General features: G+C 42.7%; 1 protein-coding gene across 2 annotated transcripts in view; it reads right to left on the reverse strand.

The window, feature by feature from the left end:
* LOC108025896 (netrin-A) overlaps positions 1–19,949 on the reverse strand; it is a 53,153-nt gene extending 33,204 nt beyond the window's left edge. For both annotated transcript variants that reach the window (XM_017096578.3, XM_017096579.2), the window contains exon 1: positions 18,329–19,949. In XM_017096578.3, the coding sequence (XP_016952067.1) occupies positions 18,329–19,460 (1,132 nt within the window). In that variant the 5' untranslated portion in view covers positions 19,461–19,949. The remainder of the gene's footprint in view (positions 1–18,328) is intronic.
* Positions 19,950–20,953: the final 1,004 nt, after the last annotated feature.

Below are 20,953 nucleotides of genomic sequence, written 5' to 3' on the forward strand. Positions count from 1 at the left end.
GTTGTAATTATTTGAAAAAAGTTACAAAGTTCAAGCCAATAGAGCCACAACTTCCAAATTTTCAAGAACTATTCTCAATATCATCAATATCAAGAATAGCCCTGATCAACAAATTCAATACTTATAATTTTTTTTTCCGTGTGATCATGATTCCTGCCAGCCAGCTCCGTCGAATCTTTATTAATATTTGTACATATATTTATCTGGTTTTCGGTTTTCTGTTTTCCAGAAAACGCTCGAGGTCAAAGAGATAAACGGAAGCTGATCCGCGCTCCAATTGAACCTTAGGACAACGACTGCCGTCGGCAGACAATGCAATTTGCATATTAAGACAATGGTATCTATACATCTCCAAAGCTCGTCCAAATGTATCTTCTGCCTTTTCTGGCTATCAGTGCCATTTTTTCTGCCATTTTTTTCTGTTGGGGGCTCTTGGTTTCGCTTTAAGGGGGAGAGCGAGCCAGAAGTTAATTGCTGGCGAAGAAATTAACACTTGACTGGGGCGACGAAAGCGACTTTGGTGCTCTGGTAAAGGTCGTAAAAAAAGGGGCAGAAAGAGGGAACCAACGAAACAGAAGCCAGTGCAAAGTTATAGGCCAACAAGTGCAGATAATATTTATGGCCAAGACAAAGCCGCAACACAAGATGGCCATGCACGAGTATCTGCCTCCCTTTACAGCCAGTTTGTGGTCACTCGCGCCGTTCGCCTACTATCTCATGCCATTCTACTTTATGGGACATTTTGCTATTTCATAAAGCAGGCCTAGAGGATTGCATGGGCTGGCTTGGTGAGGGGATAGGCTAGGGTCTGGCAATGTGGTCCTTGTTCCTACGACATCCTGGGTGTCCTGGGTGTATGTTTATTAAATGCTATTCACAAGAGGCAGGCAGCAGGCGGCCTAAAAAACCAACAAACAAAAGATCTTGCACTGCCCCTTAACGACTCTTGATTGCCGTTCTTTTGTCTATACCCTATCTTGGAGTTTTGGTAGTGAAATCATCAGAAAATAGGGGAATATACAAAATATAAGCTTTACGTTGCAGCGGTATTATTATAAAAATAACAAATATTATATGTAAGTATTTTTTTTTAAAGTTACTATATAATATTTGCAAATTCCTTTTCAAAAGAGTTTTCTTTTTAGGTAACAATGGTATAATAATTAATTATAATTACTATAAACTATTTGTAAACTTTTTTCTATAAGAGTCTTCTCTTTAAAAACACGGTGACATCATATGAAAAATCAGGTGGTTTTTCCCATATTTCGATTTAAGATTTATTAGATGAGTATTCTAGAAGAGTATTGCTTTCATCGACCTAGGATTTTCTCTTAGCTTCATTTTTTCAGCGGACTCTACCATTTCTTGTGCTTGGCTATCTCCCCCAACTTTTTGTGTGTCACATTTATCGCACTTTATAATTAAAAGATGAACACAGCGAGCGGAGATATATGAAAAACGAGCTGCTTCTTGGCCGGAGATGGGATACCCCCTTCTGCAGCTATTCATTCCCAGGGCCCTGTCCCTGTCCCTGTCCCTGGACGCCGGCTTATCAGTTGGCTAAATAATGATAACAATAAACAAAAGTCGGGGCATTGTTGTAAACGGTTTCTCAGCTGCCGGCTTCTTGGGGCTCCCCCCGCTCTGTTCCCTTAATAAATTACATATTTATGCATCTTCAGTTGACTTTTTCCGGCGAGCGAGTCCCCCGCTAGTTGGCATAATTGCTGGCCCCACGCGAGGCGATGCGACGCGGCGGAAGATTAACAACTTCCGAAATGGCTTTTTTAATGACACCAATTATGAGTTTCTTATCGGGACAGCAGCTGGACACCTTAGCCCGGTCTTTGGCAACGTCCAACCTTTTTCGGACACTTCTTCTTCATTTCGAACTTTTAATGAAGTAATTTTTCCTCTCCCCGAAAAACGGGGGAAAACTCACTGGGGGGGGAGGTGTACAAATATTATTACAGGGCGACTTTCGCTGCATTGTTTGTCATTTTTAATCTCGGCCTCTGCCACTTTTTATGCGGGGTATGAGGTGGGTACTAAGGTATACTGAATGGGAAGTGCTTTTAGGGTTGGATGCCAAAATGTATAGCAAGTAAGAGAGTTCCTAACGTTTTTTCCAAGACCCTTCATGATATTGTTCTACACAAATCTTAGAAAATATCACAATGGGTATGACATAGTCGTTTCCCCTGACTGAAGCATTCTCCCACGTTGGCTTACTTTTTGTATTGTTTCTGCTTTTTCCAGTTCTTGGCTGTATTTATTTTTTGGGAGCGCTTTGTTTGCCCAGCTTCCCAAATAGTTGAGTGTGATAAGAAAACTTTGAAATGGGGACAAAGTTCCCGTGAGGGAATAAGCACGGGTAATTGCCTGCATTTAGTGGCTGGGCTTGGAATTGCAGCTGCAGAGAAATATTATTTAAATAAACTAGGTACTATGGAATATGGGATTTTTAGAGATTATATTATAAAATAGTACAAAACAGTTGGTTAACTAGGTTTTTCTTGATTCGAACTTATTCCAAAGCTGTCATCTGGTTAACCTTCACCCCTGAATGCACTCGAAAAAAGAAATCACCGCTCTTCCAAAGATCCCCGATCCATTCATATTCATTCGGCCGGACCTCGACCATTCATTCATCAGTGGGACTTGATACTGGCGATGGAGCCTCATCGTTTTCCCATCGCCGTCAGCTGCCACCTTTCACTTCCTCGCCGGACTGAAAATGCAACTGCAACTGCGGCATTCCAAAGACCGGAATCGGTTTCGAAATATTCGTCGCCTCCTCTCGGGGAACTTGACCGATTTGTTTACGCATACAGATGACCAACTTCAATTTGTTTGAGCCGATAATTTGGTGTTTGTCTCAACGCTAATGAAGCCAATGCCGATTCGCCAGTTCTTCGGATTGGGCTTGAGATTGAGATGGAGATGGAGATGGGGGCTTAGTTTCCCCCGGTTTTTCTCACTTCTCATCTTGCAGCGGCGCCTTTCGATTGTGCAACCTCATTGCGGCGAGGTGTCGGAGCTCCTATCCTCGCCGGGTTGATTAATTAAATGTAATTGAGTATTAATAAGCTGGCGGAGAGGCCGAGCCCTGCCTCCCTAGGCCTCGTAAAAAAACAAGCACACTTGGGAAAAATTATATACAATATTTAACGAAAAACTAATGGGGCCTAGACAAACATTTTTCCCACTTAGTTCAAAATATATGAGTTTTAAAAACATCATTATAATAATATCAAATCATCATAATGCTTGGTCCATCTTAGGCCATAAAAATACCTAAAATACTACTTTAAAAACCCAATAGCAACCCATATACCAGACAATTTAGTAGGTTTTTATGCTGATTTTTCATATTTTCCTAATAGTTGGGATAAAAAATGGTTCTTTTTTCCGAGTGCAAGATGCGGGTGTCACCGAAGGTCGCCGTCGTCGAACCGCCAGACTCATTAACGACTTCAGCCCGACTTCGGAATCTGTGGGATTGGGAAAGCCATGGAGGGGCCTCTCCGGCTCCAGCTCCAACTCCAGCTCCAGCTTCAGCTCCACCTCCACCAGCGCTTAACAATCACTTAGCGCATTATTAAAAACGCTTTTTGATTGCGCTTTGGCGTGTTGGGTCGGTGGATCAACAGAGCCATGGAAATCGATAGGCGTTGCCCGGTGGATCTTGGCCAGGGGCCTAGCATTAGATACCCTAACTTGGCGGGGGACAACCTCAAGCACTGACACTACTTCCGGGATAATAATAAGATATATTATAATGTATTTTTATAAAAATGTTAAATATATCACCGAAGGTGACTGGAGGATGGATGTATCATATACATAATCAAAGGTAAATGTATCATATACATCATGGAGAACAGTTACCATCGAGGGTTTCTATGTCATATATATCATCGAAGCTTCATTTTGTAAGTCCAATAGCTTAGCTCCCCATCCCTGCCGTAGAGTATCTGCCATTCCGCGTGTCTTCTTCAGCACTCATCTCTCTATATTTTAATTGACCATGGCCAAGAAGTCGCACTTGGAAATGTCTCAATCAAAAACAAAAGGCCAAGAAAAAATGCAGGAAAAAACCGAAATCGAAGGGGGGATACCACTGCCCACAGTAAATCTACATAAATTTTGTGGTCAAGAGGGAGGGACACACAGAATTCGGGAGGGAAAACGAGAGGAAAAAATAAAATTAAATAAAAACCAAATCGAAACTTTTTCTTTTGTGAACATCGATGTGGTTGTTGCTGGTCTCTCTGTTTTGGTAACACGCCCCAAACATTTTTTCTCCGTTCGTTTTTTCGTTGGGTGCCTTGATAATTTGCATTTGATTACGGACTGTTGTTGGCTGCGAAAATTGCGGTTCCGGCCAAAGGCTTTGATTTCTAATCAGAGCGGTGGGATCTTGTAGAACGGAGATTAGGAGGTTTCTTTTGACACGGGTCTTACGATACTTGATCCGCTTTCCTATCCCATCCCCTGCCCCAAGAAGTTGTGTTGTCTCTAACGAGACATTCCCATTCCCCCCACCCGACTCGCCGAGATGATGTTGTCAATGTTCTTGGCTCGACTGCCTAATAGGATCGTTTGCAGACCTCAAAAATTAATAAGACGGCATTAACAATGGGAAAATCTACGACTGCGAGGGATCCCCCGGTCCCCCGACACGACAAAAGGCCAAACTCAATGACAATAAAAATAACAAGATGTCATAAAATGGGAATGGAGTGTGGTTCCGAAGGCAGCAGGAAAGCCGAAAATAAATACATAAACAACTTGCCGAATGCAAAAGGCCAGAAAAAGCCGCCCAGAGTGGGGGAGTAAGCGTTCAAAAAAGGATAATTACGTGCTTGAGCAGCAAACCAAAAGAAAAAAAAGAAACCAAATTAAAGTGAGCCCGTTTGGCCCACGGCAAGTAAATGCCACTCCAGCCTCGGCGGCGGGCCAAAAAATGAAAAAAATGAAGTACACACAGAGACAAGACCAACCACCGAGCGCAAAAAATGTAAAGGAAATCTAAAATTTGTCAAATGAAAATATTTTTCGAAAAGGGAAAACGATGAGTGCCACCCACCAACCACCCCGAAGACAATGAAAGCTGGATTATTGTTGCCGGCTTTCCCTTTTTCCGAGTTTGCCGCTTCGATGACTTAATCTCGTCGTCTTTTGGCGCCTGTCAGGGCATACGAAAGGAGTCGGCGAATCTCGACAAGACAGTCCCATCCCCGGCACCCTTGTGGGCCTTACCTTTCGAACAGGTGACCATTTGTCAGAGCCCAGATCTAGATCCTTCGCCATCCCCCAGGCCACACCATCCCCATGCTGTCAAGGGGGTTGGCCGCGCCGGCATAGAACTTCAATTTGGTAAATACTTTCGCAGAGAAATATTTGTGTAAAATTTAATTAAAGGAAAAATACCCAAAATAACATCGATGGATGCCTGGCTGCTTGCTTGAATGCGCAAAGCAATAACACACCGAATGCGGGGCCTGGGATCAATGGGGTCTGCCGATGTCCAACTACCAGGGGAGCTGCAAATTGCTCCTGCGGCCATTTCACAGTTCACAGCCCACACATTTTTCCTAATAAAATGATTGAATTTAATTGCGAGCCAGCGTTGGGTAAATGTCAAGGTAAATTTGGATTTATTCCGGTTATTAGTCGGAGAAATGGGTGCCCCTGGTCTGCTTTGACTTTTGGAATTATTTAAGACCAGTCGGTTTTAAAGGAAAAGCTACTCTCTCCTTGAAGTTAGTATACAGCTTTAAATATTTAATTCATGAGCAGTTGGGTCTTGCTCTTATAAGGAGATAAATCATTCTTGAAAAGAAAGAAATATCTCATACGATTTTTAGTACATTTTGCCTAAAGATTAGTTATTAAATGGTTGAAAATAAAAACAATTTTATGTTCTAAGTTATGTTTTAACCAGTAATTAAGTTATAATGGTATTTAATAATGGTATATACTAATGGTATATATTAGTTGGTATATACTAATGGTATATTTTAGTTGGTATATATAATTGGTATATACTAATGGTATATATTAGTTGGTATATATTAATTGGTATACATTAATTTGTATATATTAATTGGTATATATAAATGGTAAATATTAGTTGGTATATATAAATGGCATATACTAGCAGTATATATTGTTGGTATATATTAATGGTATTTTATAATGATACTAAAAAATGGTCTTGTATAATGCATCAAAAACAGAATTTATAAAAATAAAGTTATTAAAAGTAACTTAAGTTAGTTTTAATAACTGTACTTTAAGGAGTTCCCATTTTCTCTTCAGCAAATTACGCCGAAAAACCCACTTCTCGTCACACCCCCAAGCCATTTCCATTAGGTAGTCAAATGATCATCTCGCGTCCGATCTTGAGGTCTGTAATTAAGTTCCCAGAAGAAAGCTCTCCACCGAAAATCCCCTCGACCTGTGTGTGAAAATTAATTTCGAGCCCACGAGCACACGATGCCCTGGAAGCCGATGCCGATGCCGATGCCTCTGCCTGATAGGCGGCGAATGTAACTTTCGCAGCTTAAATCGGCTCAGAGTTAATTATTTGCCTGACCCTGGGCGAGGCGTACACACCTGCCGGAGTGACCCCCGCCAGCCCCTGCCCCTTTTTACCCGCCTCTGCGGGCCCAGCCTCGTCGTGATGGGCATCATTCGACAGCTTCAATTTTAATGGCTTTTGACGATGGCTTTTGGCCCGCTCGATTTTGGAGCTTTGCTTTTCCAACTTGAAATTTGCTTTTCATTTATTTTATCTCATTTTATTTTCCTCATTGCCTGTTTGTTTATCTTTTGTTTGCCCAGCGGACGGGGGCAGCTGGAGGGTTAATGTTTGAATTGGCTCTTTTCCGCAGGCGTGGCGGCCGCCCTCCCGCAAAGCAAAAAATATAAAATAAATAACGACGAGAAACAACGGCGAAATTAAGAAACATGTTGCAATTTGGTCAACTCGCCTAATGAGCTTTTTATTTGACTAAAAAACTCAGCCGGCGAATGTGTATGCAGAGCGCTGGAGGGGCAGTTGGAACCGGGTCTCTCAGCAGCGATGGAGAAGTTACAACTTTTTGTGCTACGAGAAGTACAAAATATGTGTAATTCCATAACAAAAAAGTTTTTGTTTTGAATAAGCTTCAAGTGCTGTAGATGTCAATTTAAAGATTAATTTAAAGTAAAAGGCTTAGGAAAAACGGAACTAGTATTTTTCTAGTATTCAATATTTTTTTTACAAATTTCGGACTATGAAGGGTATATTCTTTATAATATTACTAGTTTTTACAGGCAGTTTGATGGTATACCAAAGCAGTTGTCTAAAAGTCCTGGTTTTCCAAGTGTAGCTTTTGATTTCAAAAAGGAACTAGTATTTTCTAGTATAAACGGATATAATATTCAGTATTTTTTTACAAATTTCGGACTTTAAAGGGTTTTATGTATATCCCTTATACTATTACTAGTTTTTACAGGCAGTTCGATGGCATACCAAAGAAGTTGTGTAAAAGTTCTGTAGAAAAGTATCCCTTTCTCCTCTTTAAGTAATAAGAACTTGGTGTTATACTGTGGATTCTTCCCTGCCCAAGGTTTATTTTTAAAACTGACACGAACTACCAGTTTTAGGTGAGAATTGTGGTCTTCCGAGTGTAGCTTTTGATTGCACTTCACACCTTTGATGCACCTGACGCCGACCGAGAGGCGTCATCCATTCTCGTTTTTGGCCACTTTGCGCAACTTCATCGCCCCGTTTCGGGATTTTACTGCCAGTACTTTTTTCCCTTACATTCTGGGATAAATTTCCCCGCTGACAGCCGGCGAAACTGTGAAGGGGGCCAGCGTTCTGTACTTTACTCGATAATTAGGTGTATTTGGAGCAGATTTTATGGCATGTATGGCGTATAAAGAGTGAGAAACTCAAAAGCGTAGCACACTGTTTGTTTATCTATAAAACAAATCCAAGAACATATCAATCAAATTGGCTGACTAAATTCGGCATCGAAATGGGTTAGTCAGAGGCATAAAAAACACATAATGCGAATGAAAATAATCGTATTTTTCATGGCAAAATAAAATAGAGAGCTTTTCGGCAAAGCGTGAATTAGGGGGGAAATTCAAAAGATTTATGCGGAAATAAATAAATCGAGCTAGTTAGATGAGATATGGAATGTGAAAGGGGCTAATTTATAGGTTTAGAATTCCTGTTCATTTACCCCAGAGTTATAACAAATAATATTGTAGATATAATATGTTAAAAATTCTTTAAATTTCAGATACATTTAAGAGTAGTCCCCCTTAAATGTATCTTCTCTGTGATTTGGAACCATTATTTTATGCAGCCGGTCATCTGTACACCTTCCCATAACCAACACGATCCCCATGTTTCACTTCTGGTCATTTTATGGCGCCCCCAACATCAACTTCTGGCGTTTCTGCCGGTTTTCCATACTTTTTTATGATTTTTCAGCTGGCCATGGGCAGCCGGCAAGGTGCCAGGCGGCAACAATAAAAAGGCGAGATGAAGCCGCCGTTGCAAGTTGTTGGCGGCGTGTTTCTTCGGTTTCTTGGGTTGCTTGGGCTTTTTTGTGCTCCTGCATCGGAGGCTGTTGCTCGCATCTCGAATCGCATGTCCAGGTCTTTTGAAGCGTGCAACTTGGGAAGGCCGAGGAGCTGGGCTGAGAAGCTGCCACCGCTGCTGCCGCTGCCGCATAAGTCAACATGTCGGCGGCAACACCATGTGCCATGTGCAGTGTGCCATGTGCAACCTGCCATCTGCAATGTTGCTACTTCTGCGGCTGCCACCGCTGCCTGCATAATTCTCTCGCTCACTGTTGCATGTTGTAAATGTTAAGCGCGGCAGCGGGTTTTTCATCTGGGCATTTGCGCTTCACCGCGATTTATTTGCCCGTTGTTTGTAATGCCATTTATTGCCGGGATGTTGTTGCTATTGCTGTTAAATGCTTATTTACACTACGTTTAGTGGCACTTGGCCGCGGCGTTTCCCCCGAAAACCAGGGGGAAACACAAAAGCTGAAAACAGCAAACGGAAAACTGCAAGGCGGCAGAGCTGCTGAGCTGCAGAGCCCAAAACTACCCAAACGCCCCTCTTTTCCCGCCGAAGGTGAGAAGTTGCAGTTGCCACCGCACACATTTTGATTTATGTTGCCCCGGGCTGCTGGCTTTTTTATGTCCGATATGCCATACATATCATTAGGCCGGAGCCAGTGGGTGGATCGAGGAGAATCGGGAAGATTGAAGGGGTACTTTGAATGTTTACCAGTCAGCAAGAAGCCTGAAGTTTATAATCAGAGGACTATAATTACCAAAAGGATCTCAAAAGCATTTCTTTTTATCATTTGAACATTATCAATAATATGTATTTAAATGTATTTTCATGTTAACTACCCAATATTTGAGTAAAAATAAGTCAAAAAAGCAGGGACAAATTTTAATAATATTTTTAAGAATAACTAAATAAAATACAAAATTGTTTTTTTTTTTAATTTCCCTACTCATTTAATTGTCTACCCAATTAAATTCAAGAACTAATATTTCAGTATTTACTTCTCAAGTTTATATAAATAAGACAATTATTAGGATAAGTAGGAAGGTAACATCAAAAAGGTATGCCTTTCAAACAATAATTTACAAATATTAAATGTATTTATAATTTATATTTCCTTCTTATTTCTTTCCTTCCCCTTGCTGAACTTCTCTGCCCTTCTGTATAAATGTTCCTTAATAGCTTTTTCAGGCGAAAAGGCAACTTCCTGCCCCCAGAACTCCTCGATCCACCCCCGGGAGGCTTCCCTTTTCCGTGTCCATTGTGGCAGACAGTTGATATTGATGTTGTTGTTGCGCATGGGCAGCTGCCCCAAGTGGCAAGTTCGCCGCACTTCACATTTCGCATATTGGCAGCTCAGCTCGAAGGGAATTTTCGCAATTCGCAATTCAAATTCAAAGGAATTCCCAAGAGCAACACCCAGTTACGAGCGGCAGCCGGGGGGAGTGGCACGGCACACATGCATATGCCATCTATGTACAAATGTATTAGCAACAAAAATGATTTAATAGATTCCACGAGCAGGCGGGACTACCAGCGCCCCAACTCCCAGACCCAGACCCAAACCCAACCCCCTCTGCCACCCGAGCCCCTCGAAGACCCCCAGTGGAAACCCTCCGAACAACCTGACTCGACGGCCGCCGGCATTCCTCGTGTTTGTGTTGACATTTGCCAACTGGCCTGGCATTCACAGCCCATTAAAAATGTATCCGACAGCTCCATGAAGTATGCAACAATCTCTTATGCCGCTTTCTTTGCCACATGGTCTGGAATCCCGGTGATGACTGCCACGACGACGATGGGCCGGCGGGCTGCTAAGATCTGAAGGGAGCCAGCGCCCCTGATCCAATTAACTGCTTACACAAAACTCAAATGGCCAGACAAATAGAGACGGCCAAGGGGTCGAGTCCCGGCCTCAGAGACATATGTATATAGATGTACATCCTTGCGCCACCCGGTGCAACCCCTCGACCCCCGGGTAATAACAGTTAAAATCAACGCACGGCATTCGTTCTCACATCCCCGCTGGCCTTTGGCCATTTTCTAGCAGACACACACAGAGGGGGGAAGGTTGGGGGGCGGCAAAAGGTTCAGATCCTTTTTCTACCTTTTGAAGCTGTGGCACGGAAGAAGCCCAAGTCCCTGCACTTTTAAGAGCGATTTGTAACTATGAAATTGATAAAAAGCAAAATACCTTGCCAATAGGAAGGCTTCTCAGAAGAAGGCCTTTTTTGAAAAGTGGAATACACATTCTATTTGCACCACCAAACTCTAGGGACTGGGTTTTATATTTGATCTGTAGATCTTTTTTGATTTTACTTAGTTAAGTTTGGGGCTTACGGGTTATATTTGGCATTACAAAACTGCTTCTATTGGCATCAGTAAGTAACACCTTACAAAAGGAAGGCTTACAGGAACCCTTTCTGAAACAGAACTGCTTCTATTGGCATCAGCAAGTAACACCTTACAAAAGGAAGGCTTACAGGAACCCTTTCTGAAATAATAACAAAACTGCTTCTATTGGCATCAGCAAGTAACACCTTACAAAAGGAAGGCTTACAGGAACCCTTTCTGAAACAAAACTGCTTCTATTGGCATCAGTAAGTAACACCTTACAAAAGGAAGGCTTACAGGAACCCTTTCTGAAACAATAACAATAATCAAAAAAGTTTTACCCTATATCAAGACTATTCCAGCATTTAAATCTGTTGAAATATTCTACACATTTCACTCAATGTTCTAGATATCTTATAAGTACCCTTCCTATTCAAAGGGTGTGAGTACAGTACACATATCTCACTTGAACTTCGGTACGAACTTATAGAGTATCTGCAGGTCCTTGGACATGAATTAACTGATCCGCCTCAAAGCTGCTGACTTAACGTTTCGTTCTGTTTTGTTTGGCCTGGCTTTTGAGCTCCCTGCATCCTTGCATCCCCGTGTCCCAGTATCCTGGTATCTACGTATCCTGGCCGCCGGTGCCCTTTGCTTTCGACGTTCGCTGGCTGATGAGCAGTCCGGAGCGACGGATTTCAGCTGCTGGGGCTGCCTGTGTGGCGTTATGTGCATAAAAAATAATCATAATCACTTGAAAGCCAAGCCCGAAAACAAACTCAAATTGAAAGCCAAAATATTTAGTATTTTCGGGGGGAAGGAGAGTATTTACGTTTTGCCCAGCCACAAAAAACCAAACATACAGTTAGCAACAAAATAAAGTGATTTTCACTTCAACGGGCTTATTAAAAAGTATTCCTAAATGAAAGCCCCAAAAGGGTGTTGTGTTGGAGGTGAAAAACAAATGTTAAAGCGCGCTGGCATTAAAGCAGGTGAGGTGGGCCCGGGGTCCGAAGATGGGGCAGGATATATGGGCGAGGATGTGTCAGGACGAGTGTGTGCCGGCCTGGTCGGTAAATCAGAGCGTATGGCGATGACAGCCTCGTCATAGACAGCCGGCCATCATAACGAATGGTCTAGGTGTCCCCGGTTCTATTCCAGTCACCAGCCGCCAGCAGCCAGTCACCAGTCACCAAATCCCAAATCCCAGGCCCAACGAATGGAAAGGCACCACCTGGGGGCTTTCACTTAGCAGCGATGTCAGTCCTATGTTTTCATACCAGGTATTTTGCATTTTGTGTTCTGGATTTACAAATTAAATATACCAAATATACCAAATATACCGAATATATCAAATATACCACATATAAAATACTATATATACCGCATATACCAAACATGCTACTTAAATATCATCAGTAGACTTTTTCTACAAACTTCTTAATCGAAATATTTTAAAGGTAAGTAAATCTTAAAAATACCAAGTATTTCTATACTAAACATTTTTAAAAAATGTTTTGGTATATTTTCTATAAAAAATAAATACAGGGCATCTCAAAGTCAAGACCCCAGATGGCCCACCTATTTTTTCGTACTTTTTTCTCGCACTGAAGTGCGCATTTGACAAGCCCGGTAAACAACAATTAAAATGACAACGGAGGAGATGGCAAGGCGAAAGGATTTTTGCACGTTTCGCTTTCTACTCATTGCCCTATCCCCACCGCCGCCCATTTTTCTTCTCACAGTTGAAGGAAAAACCCACGAGCAAAATACAAAAAAAAAGGGAAAATTCATGAAATGTAACTGATGAAAACTGACATAAGGCGACTGGCAGGGAATGCTGTGCGAAATTATAGCCACAGGACATTCACACACAAAGCAGCGGAATCACAGCCAAACAAAGCCCTAACCCCTCAAAAGGACGAGCAAATAACTTGAGGACATGCCAATGCAATTTCGAATCAATGTCCAGGAGAGCCAACCAAAAATACGACAAAAAATCGGGGGGCAAAAAAGGAAAAGCGACAAGCTCGGAAAATGACAAGGGAAAAATCTGGTAAAAGCAACTAAAACTGACTGATGGGGAAAATGCATTCACAAAAGCAAGGTGCAGGGGCCAAAGAGATGAGATTTATTCACGAAAAACTGTGAAAAATTTTAAATATTTGGGAGAAGATGAGACTGAGATTTATTGTGGATTGGAAGGCATTGTTCAAAATATATTTAAGGATGTAAATTAAATAAGATATTATTAATACAATTTTAGGGAATTTTTAGGAAGTGTTTTGAAGAACTTTGGAGCATAGGCAACAGTCAAGTTACTTAGTTGCAATGACCTTGTGGTACACTTTCCTAGATGACACATATAGTAAACATCAAGCCATCAACCTTTCCACTCGATTCCCGGCTAGACAAATTGTTTGGCTAATTTGTGCGGCATTTTGCTAAGTCCCGGCACATTTATCACCGCTCCGAAGCCTTTCAGACCCGTCCATCAGAGTCAGAATCGCAACCGCCATCAGAATTAGAATCGGAGGAACTATTTCTGGTGCGGCCGCAACACGGCGTATGAGTAATGTCTTGATTTGCCAAACGTTTTAACGGATTTAAATTTATTTATTGCGCGCCATCTCAACACATCGCAGCACGCCAACGTTAATTTTAGCCACCTCAGCATCTCGAATTTGTTTGTTTTTGTTTAAATTTAAATTTCAAATTCGAATCGAAACGCTCTCTCTCGGACTCCGGCTCTTTATGACTCCCGTGTGCCTGTGCACATGGGTACGCATATATCAGGGCAAACTATACCGATCCTAGAGGTGTCGACGGAGGTGTGATAAACTGCACTCGCCCTATGATTGAGGGGCTAAGTGCGGGTCAAAGTTGGCTGCCGTCTCAACTCATTAAAAATATATGTATCTGGCTCGCCTGCATCTCGCCTTTGTTCTCGACACCTATAAATCCAGCGCAATTTATGCTCCGAGTTGGGAGTTTGGCAATTTATGGTAAAAGAATGTTCGGGATGGATGGTTTCCGGCGCGGCCAGAGAAATAATGGGATTGCATCTGTGCATTAATCAAGATTTCTGGAGATTCTTGCGCAATTCGCCTCTTGAAATATTAGCGCATTTCGGGCACACTTGGCAATCCCGGAGATTAGTTTATTAATTGTTGATCCACTTAATGATCCATAATTTTGGTCATCGGCAGGGTAATAGGAAATATCGAAATCGATAAGTCGTAAAGAAGGCTAACTTCCGTTCTGGGGGCCTTCTTTCTTATGAGGCTTGATTGGAAACATATGCATTTTGAGATTGTTTATTGATTATGGGTCATAAGTCTCTAATGTAATGGTATATACGTTTGGGGATTTGAATTTTCGTTTTTATAGATCTGGAAAAATTATATCTTATAGTGATTACGCCTTCGTGTACCGTTTTTTTGAATACAACCCCTTATTATACGATCTTAATTAGCCTAATTTTCTAATTAATCTGGTATAAATATACCACATACCAAAAATACTACACACAAAAAATAGCATAATATACCACAAAAAATGATATCTTATTATGATTTTGACATCGTTTTGATTTTTACAGCCATTTTTTATATGTTCTTAATTAGATCTAATTTTCTAATTAATCTGGTATAAATATACCATATACCAAAAATACCATAATATACCACATCTCAAAAATATATGTTCTTAGACTTTTTCGTGGTATTTCCCGCTCTGTCTGTCAATTACTTCCATGGGTTTTTTCTGGATCTGGGTAACTCCTAATTTGGATGGTAATGGCTTGCAAATTGCCCGCTGTTACCGCCCCCTCATTAAAACCCCAGCTAAATCGTTTCGCAGTTAGTTAAGAGATAATATCTCTTGCCCCTCCCCTCGGCGCGATTCCATTCGATGCGATTCGATTTCCATACCCATTTCGTTTGATTCGATTCGAGGCGATTCGAATGCAATCTGCTCGCATATGTTCGTTTTTCCGAATACTCTGTGGTTTTTTCTTTTCACACCGCCCGGCGGAAACATTTTCCGGCCTGGACATTTTCCGTTTCCCTTTCATTGTTGTTGTTTTCGCCGTTGTTGGCCTGTAATTGCTGCCTGTTGGTTGTTTTTGTAGCCGTTGTTTGAGGTCACATTGAACGTCAAAAGCGGCGATGGCAACGTTAATTTCGTTTGTCCATAAACATGCTACATATGTGCGCGCCGGGTCCTTTGAAAGTTGAAAAATCCAAGGGGTGAGGGGTTGCATTTTGCAACCCTAATAAACCAAAGGACGCCGGGGGCGTGGCAGGCGGGCAGGCGGGCGGGTCTGGCACACGTGCCAAGCCCCTGATAAGAGAGCACCCTTCGCTTTCCATTTTCATTTCCATTTTCCCGCCCCGCACACGGTGTGACTGTGATTTATGCACTAAACAATGGCAAAGGTCCCGGCTGCACATTGTCCAGCTCGTCTCCCCACCAGGACCCCCAGTCCTCGCAGTCCTCGCAGTCCCCCCGTTTCAAATGGATCGCAAAAAATTGCAATGTTGTGGCACGTGATGACCACGAAGGACACTTTCATCAAGTGCATGCAACACATATTCAATGGTGCCTCCACTTTTTTCTCCGCTTACAATGCTCGACGAGTACTAAGGATGCTCTAATGAAAAATAGGTTATACTTTGTATTCAATCGTGGTATTTCCTTGTCTTTCATTTGGTTTTTACTACCCACAGCGAGGCCAGGAGGAGCTCATATATAAAATATTCAGTGCTTATATTATATGAACCATGAGATAAACATGCTTTGTACCCAAAAATTAAAAAAAAAATAAAAATATATTTTATAGAATACCAAATACCATTATATACCAATACCATTATATACCAAAATGTATTGTCTACTAGTATATTTAAGCATATTGCTCAAGTAAACAAACTTAAGATCATAATAATGTTCAGTATGAGATATAAAGTGTTTAATCCCAATTAACTTTATATTTTATACCGCCCAACATGTTATTTATCTTAATACTGTTTATTTCCGAACTTTAAAAGGTATTGAAAAATATCTTGAGAAAATAACCCATTGCATGGTATTCCCTTACCCACTCTCCTGCCTCGAAGAGAACCCTCATAACTTTGTCAGTTCTAATGTTAAATGTAAAATACCAAACCCGGGATTGCGCAAAATCAAAATCGTAAACCCAAAACCTTCCCTGCTCTCATTCTGATGTTCGATTGTCGAATTGTGTGCTATTCGCTCTTGTTCAAAATGCTTATCAAATTAATTTCGCTTAAATTCGCGCTTATTGTTCGAGCTCAGCGAGTTTTTAGAGGGTTAATTGCGAGGGTTTATCCCGGGGATTCGGGATTCGGGACTCGGGATTCATGACTCGGTATATGCTATACGGGGTATATGGATATCCCAAATGCCATACCGTCGCTCCATTGTGTGCTGATTGAATGTTTGCGCTGTTGTTGTTTGCTTGTTTAGCCTGGCCAAAGGTAAAGTCTCGATTTCGCCTCGCGAGGGCGAGGGTTGGCCCAGGAGTTGCCGTAAGTGCACCATCCACATACCTCCCCCACAGCGCCGCTCCACACGTGTCCATCGAGTTGTTCAATTATGGCTAAGCCAAATCCGCAGCACAAACACCACTGCCTTCAGGTCTTTCTCCAGATCTCACTGCGGCCCGTTCCTACGCCGGAATTCCTATCCTTCGCCTTTCCAGAGGCAAAAGAGCAACCCTCACCGCGATCCCAAGTCGACCAAGTTAAGATGAAAACTAAACACACGCGACTGGCTCGAAAATTGAATTCTAATGGAGTTGTCGCCGCCCCACGTTCCGTGCCTCGAGATTAGCATTTGCAACCCTGCCCGCCTGGGATCTCCACCGATTCCACTGGTCTTAACTGCGAGCTCCGATATGTTTGCCCAATAGATTGGGCTGCTTGGCCGAAAGCCAGCGTCCTTGGGGGTTACTCGCCCCGAAGGTACAATTTCGCCTCGAAATTTCCCTTCCTTGGGACTGCCTTTCTGGGGGCGTAGGTCGACTTCCGCCTAGGTAGAAGGCAGTTGCCCGGGAAAATCTCCAGAGCGGGATATCCCACACGGCAGAAGTTTAGGTAAAAGAGCCTCCGAGGCCCAGGTAGGATCCCTCGGGTACTCTCGTGAGCCCTCCCAATAATATTGGCCAATAAAATAAATCGTAATCCTATATTTTCCCCGGGGCATGTGGCGCACTTAAGTAACACACTCGTATGTCTTACGAATATTCAAATTTAATAACAAAAATATAGAATTGCTCAACATTGTCTTGGCAGCTGTCCTTCAACAATGTTTATATAGTGACTCTCCTTACACTACTGGTAAACAAACAAATTGCCTTCTATTTTCAGCCTTTCACCAACGATAAATTATTTATTTCAAGCTGCTCATGCGCCCTTGATAATGAATTGTGTTGAGTTGGATGAATATTTCTAATGGAGTTGTTGAGTTTAAAGATAGAGAGAACAAAGTCAGGCTGCATTCCCAGTCTTTAGTTTTAATTAAACAATATATTTTAGCAATATTAAAGCAGTAAGGAGATGGTGAAAGATGAATATAGGAGTTTCTAGTGTAATTTTTTGAAATTCTAAAATATTTAAAAATAAACTGAATCCTTATTCGGGGTGATAAATACGAAATACATTCATTTCTGATAAATGATAAATCTCTGTTCTATCTAGAATTTATTCCATATCCCTTGCACTAGCATATTTCAGAGAGTTTTTAAAAGGGATCTTTATACAAGAAACCTCTTAAATTAAGATGGTAATAGGGTTTCGATTTTGAAAGGCTTTTGAATAAACTAAATGCATTATTTGGGGAAATAAATACGAAATATACGCATTTCTGATATAGGACTCCAACATTTCTTTTAATATCTCCAAATCATATACTATATTATAGTAATGACTCACCCTATGACTTGGATATTTCTAAGAATACTTGAACGGACGGAAGTCAATTAGAGGAATAAAAATAATATAATACAATGGTGAAGGTGAAGGAGAAATATCTCAATTTTTAACAGAATTATCAGTTCTATAATATTTTTGAATAAGCTGACTACCAATTTGGGCTCTTAGATACAAAATATATGCATTTCTGATAAATGACTCGAAAATCCCTGCCATATCCTGAGCTTGTCCCACATTATGTAGCATTAATGACTCACCCTTGTACTTAGATACGTTATAATTAGTGTGATATGGGATTGTGATATAATGGTGGTGATAGAGGACAAATATCGGGGTTTCTGGAATACTTCGAAATGAACTGAGTGCTAATTTGCGATAGTACAGGTATTGGCTCAAAAGTGCCTGCCTGCTGACATATTGTAAGGCGGCAATGACTCACCCTTGCACTCGTTGGTCTCCTTGGCGGTGGCCCTGGCCCAGGGGCGGTCGAAGTGGAAGGGCTTGCAGCGCTCGCAGTCCCTCCCGGCGGTGTTGTGGCTGCACTCGCAGTTCAGCTGCCCACTGGCGTCCGCGGAGCACTTGGAGGCGTGGCCGTTGCACTTGCACCGTCCGCCCACCGCGAAGTCCGAGATGGCGTAGTGCAGTCCACCCGAAGGGGTCACCGCCTCCAGTCCCGGCTGCACCTCGATGTTGTTGCCCGTGGGTCCGGTGCCCAGCAGCGGCACACTGTACTTGCCGCTGGCCAGGTCGACGGGTGCGCCGCCCGCCTCCAGGGAGAGCACGGCCTGGGGATCGGGTCGCTGCAGGCGGTGGAACACCACGCGGATGTCGGTGGCCGTCACCCAGTCCTGCAGCACCGGCGACGAGTCGAGATCGCGTCCAGAGGGCCTACCCTCCAGCGTCCTGAAGGCAATCCTCGAGGCCAGCGGCCTGGTCATGTCCGTGCAGCGGGCCTCGTGCTCGTTGTGCCGCCCGGCGGACTGGCGGGCGGGACGGCCGAAGAGGCGCCGGCACTGGGAGCTGTAGTACTGGAAGGGCTGCCAGGTGAGGCCGTGGTCGGAGCTCTTGTAGATCACCATGGAGTCGGGACGCGGCGCATGCGGGCACAGCTGCAGGATCACGTAGGTCAGCTCGAACTTCTTGCCCAGCGACAGGGTGAGGGTCACGTTGTCGCCACTGCCGGACACGGGGGCACTGCGCCAGCAGGTCACGTTGTTGGAGTTGTTCAGATCGGTGAGGGAGCGGGCGGGGAAGCTGCGCAGCGGGTCCGCCTGGTCGCAGGTGTGGCAGGAGCGCTCGTGCTCCTGGAACTCGCAGTAGCGCTCGGGGCCCGTGGCCTCCGATCCGCAGGTGGAGCTGGCCGCCACGGGCGCGTCGAAGGCGGCGTTCACGAAGTCCGGAACGCAGACCTGCGGCTCGTGGTTCTTGTCGTAGCACAGGTCGTCCGGAGGCGCCTGCTGCGGGAACATCTTCAGGTAGACGTCGTTGGGAATGGCCTCCGTGGAGGGGATTCCAGCGCAGATCCCCAGCAGCAGCAGGGGCAGCAGCCCACAGATCGCCTGGCAAGGCATGTTCTTCGGGACTTGGGCTCCAAAAACACTTTGCTTCACTCGAAAATGTTCGAAATCGCAGTTTTTCAAAATCTCTTAAAAACACCAAATTCCAAAATCCAAGGTGTTCCGAGTTTAGTTAAAAAATCACAAAAAAGCACTCGAAAAAAATCAAATCTCTGGCTAAATCTCTTGTAGGCACTTAACCAAAATTCCGAATTTTAAAAAACTTTTTGAAAAAAATGTTTTGAAATCACGCGGACAGTCACTGGAGTCACACAAACAAAATTGGTGGGGAGGCGCCGCTTGGGCAGCCCTTTGCGCAGGCGTTTTGGCGCGGCGCGTTGAAAACTCCAAGTCGCCAGTCTCGAATCTCCACTCTCCACACTGGCCAATCTCCAATCTCCAATCTGCAGTCGGCAATCGGGTTCGCGTCGTTCGTTACGTCAAGTCGGGCTGCTTGTCCACAGGCGACTGACTGTGTGTCGTCGGTCTTCGGGTTATCGCTTTTCCGCGAGGTGTCTGCACGTGCGTGTGCGCCGCGACTGCGGGTGTGTGCGTGCGGCTCGAGATCGCCGCCCGCAACATGCTGCCGCCCGGCCGCCGGCCTCATGTGCCCGGATGCTGCTCGCTCTCCCTTGGATACATCGCGCGCTCTCCGCCGCTCTCGCCGGCGGCAGTTGCGCAGCTGGGCCGCAACATTTGTTGCCGAGCTCGCGCGCCTTGTTGCTGGCCTCACGGCCTCCCGGCGACACATTTTGTTGCCGGTTTTTCGAATCAAACAACTAACACAATTAGCCTCTGTTTTTGTTTGTTTTGTTAACAAACAATCGGGGCCAGCACACACATAGTCTCGAACAATTCTGCACAGGTCAGTCCTTTTGATCCTCACACAATTAAATTTAACTTGGTGCCTCAAATTATACATTAAAATTTAAGATATTTGAAAAATTTAACTTTTTTCGATTTCCTAGACTAGGTTGTTTTAGGTTTTTCGTTTTATCATAATTTTAGAATTCATATATTTAAATAACTAAAAAAAGGGGCACATATTCTCTCGTTTTTTTTAAGATCTATAATTTATATATTTTAAGAACTTAAATAATATTTTAAACAATTTTTTTGGTGAGATCAATAATTAATACATTTTCTTTAAAGATATATAATTTGTATATTTTAATAACTTAAATACAAATTTTAAATAATTTTCTTTTCTAAGATCAATAGCTAATATATTTTCTTAAAGATCTATAATTTATATATTTTAAGAATTTCAAAAAAGTTTAATCAATTTTTTTGTTTTTTTAAAAGCTGGAAATTTTAATTGTTTTTCTTTTAAATCTTGTGTTGGTTTTTAAAATGTTATATACGTTCTTCAATTATCAGTAATTTAACCAAAAAAAAGTTTCAACATAATCAGAACCTTATGAAAATTTATGTTTTTTTTAGAGAATACTATATATTTGAATAACTTAAAAGCTTCTTCTTATTAAAGACTTATCATTTATATATTT

Source organism: Drosophila biarmipes, chromosome X (assembly GCF_025231255.1).
Source record: "Drosophila biarmipes strain raj3 chromosome X, RU_DBia_V1.1, whole genome shotgun sequence".
NCBI classification, from domain to species: domain Eukaryota; kingdom Metazoa; phylum Arthropoda; class Insecta; order Diptera; family Drosophilidae; genus Drosophila; species Drosophila biarmipes.